At 43.3% G+C, this 12,863-nt stretch overlaps 1 protein-coding gene across 37 annotated transcripts in view; it reads right to left on the bottom strand.

Moving 5' to 3' along the window:
* LOC129560676 (ankyrin repeat domain-containing protein 26-like) overlaps positions 1–12,863 on the bottom strand; it is a 210,309-nt gene that overhangs the window by 109,005 nt on the left and 88,441 nt on the right. For 30 of the 37 annotated variants that reach the window (XM_088827808.1, XM_088827785.1, XM_088827784.1 and 27 more), the window contains 4 exons: positions 8,799–8,913; positions 8,463–8,636; positions 2,202–2,308; positions 239–376 (listed from right to left, as the gene is read on the bottom strand). The exons of 2 other annotated variants lie outside the window; for them this stretch is intronic. In XM_088827808.1, the coding sequence (XP_088683934.1) occupies positions 239–376; positions 2,202–2,308; positions 8,463–8,636; positions 8,799–8,804 (425 nt within the window). In that variant the 5' untranslated portion in view covers positions 8,805–8,913. Of the gene's footprint in view, positions 1–238; positions 377–2,201; positions 2,309–7,614; positions 7,678–7,790; positions 8,637–8,798; positions 8,914–11,335; positions 12,862–12,863 lie in introns of those variants that run through there. 5 more of the 37 variants (XM_088827810.1, XM_088827811.1, XM_088827809.1 and 2 more) reach the window with 3 other exon arrangements.

Raw genomic sequence — 12,863 nt, 5'->3', positions numbered from 1 at the left:
TGGCAAGCTTTCTCAGGATCAAGGTCTACATGTCCTGAGATAAAGCACTCCAAGCCCACAGCCAAGAGTCACTAATTGGCCTTTGCTTGGCTTTCAGTTCTTGAGGGGGAACATCTCTCCACCATTCTCTAAACTGCCTGCACCAAACTGGACTCTCACCGGTCATGTAGCAAGTAACAGGTAAAATTACTTTTGGCTGCAGTTTAGTGAGAACTGGCATTTTAATGTGAACACTCACGTATTAAAACCACTAGTAACAGCATATCCTTCTGCAGTCCAACCAAAAACATCTTGGGAAAAGATGTCAGCGCCTTGCTGAAGAAGCAATCTGACGACATTTGCTGATTCATACTTGACAGCAAGCATGAGGGCTGTTCTAAAACAACAGAGAGATGACTTCAGCCTTAGGAAGTTGAGTTAACTTACTTAAACAGTTAATTTTGCTTTACCAAGTGAACGCCTTGCCCTTTCATGAAGAGCTGACCATTTACAGGCTCAAGTGTTCATCTTTGTAAATTACCTCCAAGGCTAAAACGAAGGGACGGAAAAGAAGCCTCCTGTCCCACTGGGATGCCAGGTAGCAGCACTTACTATTTCGAAAGTCCCTGGTGGGCCAGTGGGTAAGACTCCAGGCTCCCAATGCAGGAGGCCTAGGTTCCATCCCTGGTCAGGGAACTTGATCCCATATGCTGCAACTAAGAGTTCCCACAACTAGGACCCCACGCAGCCAAATAAATAAATGTTTTTTAAAAATAATAAGAAAGTCCTTGATGGACAAGAAACGATGCTGAGGTCACTCATCTGAGGCAGGTGACTACTCAAGGGATGAATTCCCCATTTCCTCCTTAGTCTGACATATTCGGCTTCAAAGTCAGCTAGAGCTTGGGTTAAGGAAAGGCTACTTGCAGGATTAAACCAAAAATACTGATAATAATGGGAATAAGAATAGCCAAGGTGGCAGGTAATGGTGTGGACAAGCATGTGCTAGGGCCCTTAAATGAAATACTATATATAAAATCTTTCTCACACACGGGCACCTTTGAAAGACGCAGTACTATTTGCCTTTCGTATCAGGAAACTTATTTGCTGATGAGAAAAAACCCTAATCAATTCCTAGGAAACCTAGAACCTAGGAATTGAACCTAGTCTGAATCTAAAGCCCATCATTTGCCTCTGTATCGTCCACCTCTGACTTTTCTGTGTTAAGGGAACTGTTTATCCAATCAAAGCTATCTTTCTTCCTTCTACCTGTATTAAAAACTAGATGAGACAGCAGAAGAGACATAGGTGTATAGAACAGTCTTTGGGACTCTGTGGAAGAGGGTGAAGGTGGGATGATTTGGGAGAATGGCATTGTAGCATGTATATTGTCATATGTGAAATGAATCACCAGTCCAGGTTCGACACATGATACAGGATGCTTGGGGCTGGTGCACGGGGATGACCTGGAGGGAGGATATGGGGAAAAGGGAGGTGGGAGGGGGGTTCAAGAAGGGGAACGCATGTACACCCGGGGCAGATTCGTGTCAATATGTGGCAAAACCAACCAATATATTAATGGAAAGTAATTTGCCTCCAATAAAAAAAAAAAAAGAAAATATCAAAATGGACTCAAATGAGAAAGGATAAAAACTGATGAGCCCACAGGATCTGCTGACAGTGAGTGATAATCTCGTTTTGTGGCTGCTGTTATTTAGTCGCTATGTTGTATCTGACTCTTTTGCAACCTAATAATATCAGCATGCTTCAAAGAAAGTAATTTAAAGCAAAGAGTTATCCAAAAGACTAAATCAAGTCTTGTAGGTTTACTTTGCATCTTTTAAAAATACATATATACAAAGTAGAGGTTAAAGAATCCTTTTACTAGAATGAAGAAACCCGATACTGTCATGAGGTAAACTAAAAAGCAGAACCCATATTTCATAACGCTAATAAAACTAATTTGAAATCCCTCAGCTATTACAAGATCAAACACACACACAAAAAACAGGCTGCATATGACATCAGTCAATATTATAAAGGAATATGATTCCTGCTATATATTCCTGCTATATATTGTTCATCATTCCCAGTCAGAATAATTGATTATCTACCTAAGTGATGATGTGTTGATCACAAATGAATCCTCTTATTCATTTAATCTTGATATTACCATCCTAGAACAGCACTAAGGGTTTTAAAAAGAAAATGAACAACAGTACCTTTTCTTCTTATCAACTGCATGTATATTTGCTTTGTTCATTACTAAAAGCTCCACCATTTGCTCTCTCCTTTCACAGATCGCAACTAACAGTGGTGTCAGGTCATCCTGGAAAACAGGAAAACCATTTCTAATGTATACAGTTAACCTACTTCTAAACTGAAATTAAAATCATGCAATAGATCCTCTGAACTTAAAAATAAAAGTCAGGCAGTAAATGAAAGAGAGCCCTGCCCTCCTCATCGCCCTGGGCACCTTCTTTCTCTTTAATATGCTCCTCCCCTGGGCCTTCCCTGGTGGGCCAGTGGCTCAGAGTCAAGCTCCCAATGCAGGGGGTGCAGGTATCCCTTAGCTACTGTATCAACGGCGTATTTTAGGAACAATGCTGAGGTAGAAATATTTAATACTATCTGTAGCATGCATACCCTATCCAAGGATGAACCATGAGTAAACTCAAAAGGTTTACAGACATTCCAGTTCGAATACTGTTCTGTACATGAACATGCAAAGAGAGAAACTTTTTTTTTTTTTCAAAAAATCAACTGTGGGAACCCTGTTTTACTGCTTTCTCAGAAATGTCTCCTGGAATTTAATCCTACTCATTCTCTCTTCCTTGCTTGCTCTTTCCACCGCCCTTCCTTAAGTCAGACGTTCTGGCTGACAGGTCGGCATTAGCTAGATGCTAACTGCACGCAGAATGAGCGCCCTCCCCACCTTATCTTCAAAGACCCTTCCTGATGACTCTCGTGTGATTACCTCCAGACCACCAGGAGGAAGCTTCCAAAATCCTAGAATTCTGGTGTCTGTCTTGCTTTACTGCTCTTAGTTAAAGATTGCAACATAAAATTTCCAATAAATACACACTCAACATTTTCTTGGGGAGTTGCTCTTCCACAAGCTCTCCCTGTGCTCTTACAATCTTGTGTGCTTGTGAGAATTATTCAGTGTGAAACCGCCACAACCAACTTAAAAATTCTAATTTGAAAAATTCAATCCTGTTCTTAAGAGAGCTTTTGAAATGTGAAATCAATGACGGATTAATTACTGTCTTCAAAACCTTCAAATATTTCTCAAAATAAACTATCCATCAAAAATTGGAAACGCAAATGTTTATGGACGGAAAGCTGATGAGCTGAGGAAGTAAAAAAGCCAGGTGAGACCAGTAACCCCGAAAACACATGTCCCATACAGAAGGGGTGGCCTCTGCACGCAGACCAAACAGTAGGATGGGCGCAAGCGGGTCCGGGTTTGGTCCTTGGAGAAGCCTGAACTTCTGCCTGAGCCTCCTGAATTTGAAGTGCTGACTCACGGTGTGGAGGTCACGAAACAGATCCAGGGCCATGTTTGCTCTCTGGCCCACTTTTGGTTTATGTTTGCTGTTTCCAAACAGGTGGGTCTAAAGCAAATATTTATAAGTGAAACCTTTCCTTTGTTTAGTATCATATGTTTCACAAAAAGAGTGGGTCCCAATACGTAACAAATACGGCTATTAAGACTCATAATTCAAGTAAACAAATTCTTTTAAAAAGACTCAGAAATCACAGTCAAGAATATTTCCACTGCCTGTTGAAACTACAATCTGGCTCTAGAATTCTTCTAGATTGTTAATCGAACGGATAATGACTTTCCAAGCCTGCTGAAAATAAATGCTTAAAACAATTCCCCTCTGTACTGTTACTAACTTCACGGGTTTTAAAGCTCTCATCTGCCTATGCCAGGGATCAGCAATCCTTGCAAGAGTCTGTCCGGCAGCTGACACTAAAAAAGGCTCCTGAGTTACTATTACTGCAGCCAGGAAAACCCTGTTGGTACCAAACATCTGTTGACCTAATGACCTGGATGATAAGTGAAAGTGAAAGTGAAGAAAGTGAAGTCACTCTGTCGTGTCCGACTCTTTGCGAGCCCATGGACTGTAGTCTACCAAGCTTCTCTGTCCATGGGATTTTCCAGGCAAGAGTATTGGAGTGGGTTGTCATTTCCTTCTTCAGGGGGTCTTCCTGATCCAGGGATGGAACCCAGGTCTCCTGCACTGCAGGCAGACGCTTTGGTGCAAAAGCCTTAAAGGGTCAGACTCTACAGACGAAGTGACTTCAACATGAGCAAATCTCTAAAGACTCTCGGACCGTCACTGAATGATGAGTGGTTGGAAGGAAAAGGAGCTCTGGTTCAAGCCCATAGACACAGCCAAAGATCCTCCTTTTAATGTCTCAAACACAGGGGCAGAGAAAGAGTCAGGCTAATATCGTTGGAAAGGAGGGAGCTGATGGAAGAAGCTACCATTGATCAAACTCCAATGCTTCTAGAGACCACTTTCTTTTGTGATAGGTGCATTTAGAAATTACATATATTCACTCCAGAGTTATTCATCAAGGGCTGGATCAGAATCTCAGTCAGTTCAGTTCAGTTCAGTAGCTCAGTCGTGTCTGACTCTTTGCGACCCCATGAATCACAGCACGCCAGGCCTCCCTGTCCATCACCAACTCCTGGAGTTCACTCAAACTCACGTCCATCGAGTCGGTGATGCCATCCAGCCATCTCATTCTCTGTCGTCCCCGTCTCCTCCCACCCCCAATCCCTCCTAGCATCAGACTCTTTTCCAGTGTGTCAACTCGTCGCATAAGGTGGCCAAAGTATTGGAGTTTTTCAGCTTTAGCATCAGTCCTTCCAATCAAGGGAATAGTTCTAAATACACACGTCCAAGCGTTCCTCCATTTACTCAGTCAAAATCTTCAAGGAACAGCCTAGGCTTATAAATTTTTAATGTTTTCCCAAATAATTGTGATTCACCAGCAGAATATAGCTGAGAATTAGGGCAGCAACCACTCCAGTCTGATCTCTTACTTACACGGCCAATTCCTTCTCTTACGAGAAGGTTTGAATAAAAGAGAAAAGGGCAAGAGGGAAGAGTCATCAAAACTGCAATTTTTAAAATTTTCCTGGGTACACAGTGGTAGAACAGGGACTGCTGCTGCTGCTGCTAAGTCACTTCAGTCGTGTCCGACTCTGTGTGACCCCACAGACGGAAGCCCACCAGGCTCCCCGATCCTTGGGATTCTCCAGGCAAGAACGCTGGAATGGGTTGCCATTTCCTTCTCCAATGTGTGAAAGTGAAAAGTGAAAGTGAGGTCACTCAGTCCTGTCCGACCCTTAGCGACCCCACAGACTGCAGCCTACCAGGCTCCTCCATCCATGGGATTTTCTAGGCAAGAGTACTGGAGTGGCTTGCCATTGCCTTCTCCAAGAACAGGGACGAGGAATCCCAAAAGGCAACCTGATCTCATTATTCATAAACCCCTTACTTCCTTCCCATCAAGACATTCTAGATGGGAGAGCAGAGTCTAGACGCTTATCTAAGTGGATGGTTCTGCCAGAATAGGATAATATATCAGTTAATTATTTGTTCTTCTCTCTCAATTCCCACTTAATCGCCACCTGTTCACTGCCAGTCTGTTTTGCTCACAGTCTTCTTAAAACTGGCCCCTAGGCAAGTTTACAAGTCACTCACACTCTTTTTCAAAATAACAACTATTATCCCTGAAAACTGAAAAGCACCTCACAGAAATATATCAACGGAAGGGAATAAAAAAGCACAAGCTAAACTCTCGCGACTTCCGTGGCGGCCCCAGTAAAGGGGGCCTGGGTTCGACCCCCGGTCAGGAAACTACATCCTACATGCTGAAACTAAGCCCAGCACAGCTAAATAAATAGATATTAAAATAAATCAATCCTCTTCTTGGCATTTCCCAACTGCCAAAATTCCAGCTTGACTTGCACTTTTCACTTGCTCACTCCTTTTCCTTTCCTTTTACCCTCTTAAGACTTGAGCAATGAGAGAGAAACCGTGCTTATATAAATCATTTTTCATAAAATGGGAATCTGTCAACAGCACCAAGATGTCTCAGTTCAGTTCAGTTACTCAGTCGTGTCCGACTCTTTGCGACCCCATGAATCACAGCACGCCAGACCTCCCTGTCCATCACCAACTCCCGGAGTTCACTTAAACTCATGTCCATCGAGTCGGTGATGCCATCCAGCCATCTCATTCTCTGTCGTCCCCTTCTCCTCCCGTCCCCAACCCTTCCCAGCATCAGAGTCTTTTCCACTGAGTCAACTCGTCGCATGAGGTGGCCAAAGTATTGGAGTTTTTCAGCTTTAGCATCAGTCCTTCCAATGAACACCCAGGATTGAGCTCCTTTAGAATGGACTGGTTGGATCTCCTTGCAGTCCAAGGGACTCTCAAGAGTCTTCTCCAGCACCACAGTTCAAAAGCATCAATTCTTCGGCGATCAGCTTTCTTCAGAGTCCAACTCTCACATCCATACATGACCACTGGAAAAACCATAGCCTTGACTAGACGGACCTTGGTTGGCAAAGTAATGTCTCTGCTTTTTAATATACTATCAAGGTTGGTCATAACTTTCCTTCCAAGGAGTAAGCGTCTTTTAGTTTCATGGCTGCAATCAGCATCTGCAGTGATTTCGGAGCCCCAAAAAATAAAGTCTGACACTGTTTCCACTGTTTCTCCATCTATTTCCCATGAAGTGATGGGACCAGATGCCATGATCTTTGTTTTCTGAATGGTGAGCTTCAAGCCAACCTTTTCACTCTCCTCTTTCACTTTCATCAAGAGGCTTTTGAGTTCCTCTTCACTTTCTGCCATCAGGGTGGTGTCATCTGCATATCTGAGGTTATTGATATTTCTCCCAGCAATCTTGATCCCAGCTTATGCTTGTCCAGCCCAGCGTTCCTCATTATGTACTCTGCATATAAGTTAAATAAGCAAGGTGACAATATACAGCCTTGACGTCCTCCTATTCCTATTTGGAACCAATCTGTTGTTCCATGTCCAGTTCTAACTGTTGCTTCCTGACCTGCATACAGGTTTCTCAAGAGGCAGGTCAGATGGTCTGGTATTCTCATCTCTTTCAGAATTTTCCATAGTTTATTGTGATCCACACAAAGGCTTTGGCATAGTCAATGAAGCAGAAATAGATGTTTTTCTGGAACTCTTTTGCTTTCTCCATGATCCAGTGAAGTTGAACGGTTCTATGAAGACCTACAAGACCTTTTAGAACTAACACCCAAAAAAGATGTCCTTTTCATTACAGAGGACTGGAATGCAAAAGTAAGAAGTCAAGAAACACCTGCAGTGACAGGCAAATTTGGCCTTGGAGCACGGAATGAAGCGGGGCAAAGGCTAATAGAGTTTTGCCAAGAGAATGCACTGGTCATAGCAAACACCCTCTTCCAACCAAGATGTGCATTATGTGGTAAAATGCTTTCGTTATGTTTGAATTTTAAGACAAAGTCTACTGAGGCAAATTTGGCTTCACTGGGTTAGTTCAGACTGATTACAAAGAAGAAGAAGAAAAAAAAAACCTTCAGAGGGAGAAAATATTTGGAAAATGCTTTACCTTTAACAAGCGCGGTGTGATGACGAATACCGGCCATGAACACATAAAGGAATGCTTTCCTCTCTAATGGTTGAGAAATATCATGATTTAAAGTGAAATCTTAGACAGTTTGGTTCCTTCAAAATACTTTCACTCAGGGAAGACTGGAGCTTCCAAACACGGACAACTGAGCCCACCTGTGAGATGGAGTGAGTCCCTGGTGGGGCTGCAGAGGCTGGACTTCACGTGCTTCGTGAAGAAAGAGCAGGAGGGGCAGCTCCCCAGGCACCGCTGCAACCCCGCCGAGCAGCTCCCCGGGGCTGAGCGTGGAAGACCCCGAGGTGTAAGTGAACGCCCTTGCTGGGTGTCAAACATGACCTGACCCTCCTAGCCGGATCTCAGAACCCGGGGTCCTGGAGGGCTCAGGGCTCCAGGCCTGCTGCCTCCCAGGCCCACTTGCACTCACCCAACTCCCCCTGCTGGGCACTGGGTCTCCTTCCTCCTCTGCCCACCCCCAACGGGGCACGTTCCCTGAGCCCCTGTAGACAGCCAGTCCCCACATCACTTCACTCCCCGCAAGCCTTCATTTCCTGTGGGCTCGGAGCCTACCACTCACTCCCACGCACGTTCTAATGGGAAAAGCTTCCTTCTGGGGTAGAACGGTGGCTGGCAGACAGAGCTCTGCCCTTTCTGGGGGCACCAACTTTTTTCACCCCTGCCCCCGACTCGGGTTTGCAACTGTTTCCATGGTAACAGCCCCTCATGGGCACGACTGAGTTTACCTATTTACATACTGTTCCAAATAAAACACTTGTAGATTAAGAAAGTGCTTCACAAACATTTGATAAATAAAGTCAGCTGACTGATACCTTGTTCCTGGCGTCGACATAGGCATTGTAGGAAAGCAGCTTTGCTGCGAGTGATAAGTTGTGGCAAAAGACAGCGCAGTGGAGAGCGGTGTTGCCACAGGCGTCCACGCCATTCGGGTCGGCACCAGGCCCCAGCAGAAGAGTCGCACACTCCTCCTCTTGGCATTCTACGGCCTGTCAGTGTTGTGCCAAGAAACAGAGTGTAAATTCTAGGAATGCAAAGTCAACAGTCCACAAGCTTCCCCAGTCCCCTATATTTCAGTGAGATAAAGTCATTTTCAGTCTCAGTGGTTAAACCGCATCCATCTCGTGGGGACACGGGTCGCTGCCCCATACCTTCATCAGCGCCGTCCTGCTTTCATGATCACCAAAGTCAAGCCGGCATTTCCTCTCCAGGAGGACAGTGACCACCGCTGAATGGCCATTGGCACAGGCCAGGTGGAGGGCAGTCCTACGAAAGCAAGAGCAGGTTTTGGAAACTGTAGCGTAACTGTTTCAAAACAAACAACTGTTCACGTGACTGAAAACACTCAATAGCATGGTACTCCTATCGCTCTAAAACAAATATTTTGTTTTCTTCTGGAGAAAGAGCAGCATATATTAGCTTTAGCTCCTCTTACACAGCAATGAAAGAACAGTCTACTTGAATAGAATGCGCAAGACCTCGAGACTCAGCTCAACTTGGGTTTGACCTTGACTTTCACTCTGTCACTCAGTAGCTGCCACTCAGCCTCTCTGTGCCTCAGTTTCCTCATCAGCAAAATGGAGAGAGAGTAGCAGTTATCTCACAGGGCACCGCTGCGATGCTTCAGTGAGATCCATGCACAGGGTTCAGAACCGTTCCTGGCACAGATAACAGCTAGTAATTGTTAGATTATATTATCAGACTTACTACTATTCCTACTCTCTTACAAGGAAAACATCTGAATGAAGTCAAAGGATGTTACACCTCCTTTGCAGATATGTTTTGAGGATCAGAGACAACCTTATACTTCGATGATTCTAATATGCTCATTTTCTCACATTTTAACGTCTCTGACATTGGAACGTAATTTATAATTCACAGTCTTTACAACGATAAATTGTAGCATTTTTGTTTGTTCATTTCTCGTTTTTCCTGTTGGTCTAATTACCATGAGGTGTTTTCGCCTAAGTTTGCTTTAGAGATGATGTATCTTATATGCTATTATATAATACAGGTGCACAACACAGTGATCCACAATTGTGAAAGGTTAGATTGCCTTTAAAGTGACTATAAAATATTAGCTATATTCCCCATGCTGTACAATATATCTTTGTAGCTTGCGGGATTTTAGTTCCCTCACCAGAGAGCAAACCCTGGGCCCAGAGCAGTGAGTCTTAACCACTGGACTGCCAGGAAATTCCCAAGATTCCCTTGACTTCTGAAAAGGCTGAAAGTTGTCACAGGATACCAATCCTCATGAAAAATTCTAAAATAAGTTGAAAGTGACAAATGATTTTTATCTGTGCCACATTCCTATTAGTGCCAGAAAGAAAAGCCCTGTGCTCGTTCGACTTCCCTACAGACAGCTTGAGCTACAGAGATTTTTAAATTTGGAGGGTTGCTAAATCAACTTTCAGATTTTTTCTTAAATTTTTTTTTTTTTTTTTTTGGTGCCAAAACCCAGGAAACTCCAGAATTCTTGCCTTTGAAATCATTCTTAGAGAGGTCTCTGGGGTGGGATATATGTATACGTCCAACTGATTTATGATGTTGTATAGGAGAAACCAACACAACATGGTAAAGCAATTACCATCCAATTAAAAAAAAAATATTAAGGTTAATAAACAGCAGAAGCAGAAAAGAGAGGTCTTTGTCAGCACACAAAAAACATATAAATAGGAATTTCCGTTTTCTTCTGGTACTTTTCTCACCCTGTGTATTTAAAAGTTTTGATCCATACTCCATCTGAAACTTTTTGGTGAGATAAAAATCCAGTTACTTTTCTCTAAATAGTTACCAGGTTATTTCTCCACCATCTACACATAGTTTATCTTCTCTAATAGAAAATGTCATTAAGCAAATTTTGATATCTAAAAGGGCAAATCTTTGTCTACTATACAAAACTTTCCGTTTCATCACAAGGACAGCATGTGTAACCCAAAATCTTTAAAACCACGATATGTTTATTTGGTTTAAACATGGGAAGACCATATATCCTAAGAGAATGTCTTCCTATTCAAGGACACAGTCAGCTTCCTACTTCAATGCTGTCTCCTAAAAGGTCCTTCAGCAAGGAACATAGACACAGAAGTGTACACTGATATAAAACGGATACTGAATTGTATCCGAAGAATTTTTAACCCAGAAGTTGACCTGTCATGGGGATTATTTTTCTCACTATGCAGTTTTCTGTAATATATAACATGATGATATAAAAACGTGTACATTAAAAATTAGATGCTGACAACATCAAAAATCTGTCCACTGCCAATATACACAATGGACGATCCATGGAGAGAAGAGTTTTCACAAATCGAATGAGAAAAACAATGTGAGAGCCAGGGAGTTCCAGAAGATTTCTTGAGGGCGATAGAACTTGAGAGTTCTTACTCATGAGTACATCATGTTAACGCATGCATAATGACAAATGAAAAGGAGGAGGAAGAAGAAGAAACAAAGATGCTATTCATATTTTATTTCAGTTCTGTGATTACTGACATTCAGTTAAATAACTTTTCAAACGACCAGTAAAGTGCTCTCTAAGGAAAATTATAAGCGGGTCCCAAACCAGGTAAGGCTTTTGCAGCCTATCAAGCCTGTGGGGCGCTGGATTCCACAAAGCCGTCTGCGAGCCTTGCGGGGGAAACTCACAGGAGGGACCCCTGCCAGCCCCTTCCACCCCGCTTACCTGTTCATCTTGTCCCTGTCGTTTAGGCCATTCTTTCCGAGCAACAAAACCTGCTGCACTTTGGCTACATTGCCTACGCTGGCAGCGTTGTGGACCTTTCCGAGGTCCTTGTCTCGGATGTGGTACCCGGGCTGGAAGTTGGTTCCATGATGACCTCTGTCTCTCCCCGGGCTGATGGAGGAGCCGAAGGGCGACACGCCCTTCTTACTCCTGTAGCCCCAAATCTTCTTCATCGCAGAGCCTATGGGCTCCAAACACACCTCACCTCCCCCTCGGCTCTTCACAGTCTCCTAAACCCAACATGAGCACTACAGGTAAGCCAGAGCCGTCCCACCACAACCTCCCAGCTGGGAAGCTCAACGGTTTGGAATCTTTCATCCCAGAATCATCGTGGCTAAGCGACACCTCTAAACACATTGCCCGGGTGCCAGAATGTCCAGTGTGCATGTGCAAGAACTGCAAGTGCATTTTTCGAAAGAAAGAAACAGTATCAATAAACCTTTACCTAAGGTAAGAAGGAAAGAGAGGAAACTGCAATAAACACACAAAGGAAAGCGACATTACAACCTGAGAAGTAAAGCAGCAAAATCATAAGGGACCATTATTATTGATGAACAATTACAAATTGGAGAACCTAGAAGAAACAGATAAAATCTGAGAAACATACACCCTGTCAAGACTAAAACAAGAAAAAAAAAGAAAAACTCACCACTCCAGTAACAAATAAGGAGATTCAAATATTAATTAAAAAAAAAAAATTCCCCAAAGTTAAAAGCTTACGACCAAATGGATTTAAAGCTCAATTCTACCAACATTCAAGTAAGAATTAGAAGTAAGACTATGCATAAAAAACACTTGACAAAATTTAAAACCCCTTCATGATTAAAAAAAATTCAATAAAATAGGAATTTCCTCAATACAATAAAGGCCATTTATGAAAAGCATGAAAAGTGAAAGTGATAGCCGCTCAGTCGTGTCTGACTCTTTGCTATGCCATGGACTATACAGTCCATGGAATTCTCTAGGCCAGAATGTTGGAGTGGGTAGCCTTGCCCTTCTCCAGGGGAATCTTCCCAACACAGAGATAGAACCGAGATCTCTTGCAACACAGGCAGATTCTTTACCAGCTGAGCACCAAGGAATCCCAAGAGTACTGGAGCGGGTAGCCAGTCGATCCCTTCTCCAGTGGTTCTTCCTGACCCAGGAATCAAACTGGGGTCTCCTGCATTGCAGGTGGATTCTTTACCAGCTGAGCTAACAGGGAAGCTAGTTTACATGGGAAAACAGCGTCTGATATCAGGAACAGCAGGGACCGAGAAGCTTTGACCAGGATGGCTACCATCTTTCAAAACAAAAACGCCCTCTGTCCTGTGGCTGATTCATGCTGATGTTTGGCAGAAACTAACACAATACTGTAAAGCAATTATCCTTCAGTTACAAATAAATTACAAAAAACAAAACCACCTCTCCCTCAACTATGCTGCCCCCTTCCCCTGCAGTCTCAACGGTGCTCAACCCACAACCAAAC

Source organism: Moschus berezovskii, chromosome 18 (assembly GCF_049115385.1).
Source record: "Moschus berezovskii isolate FMDL1 chromosome 18, NW_MosBer_1.0, whole genome shotgun sequence".
NCBI lineage: Eukaryota > Metazoa > Chordata > Mammalia > Artiodactyla > Moschidae > Moschus > Moschus berezovskii.
This window is presented reverse-complemented; position numbering and strand designations above follow the sequence as displayed.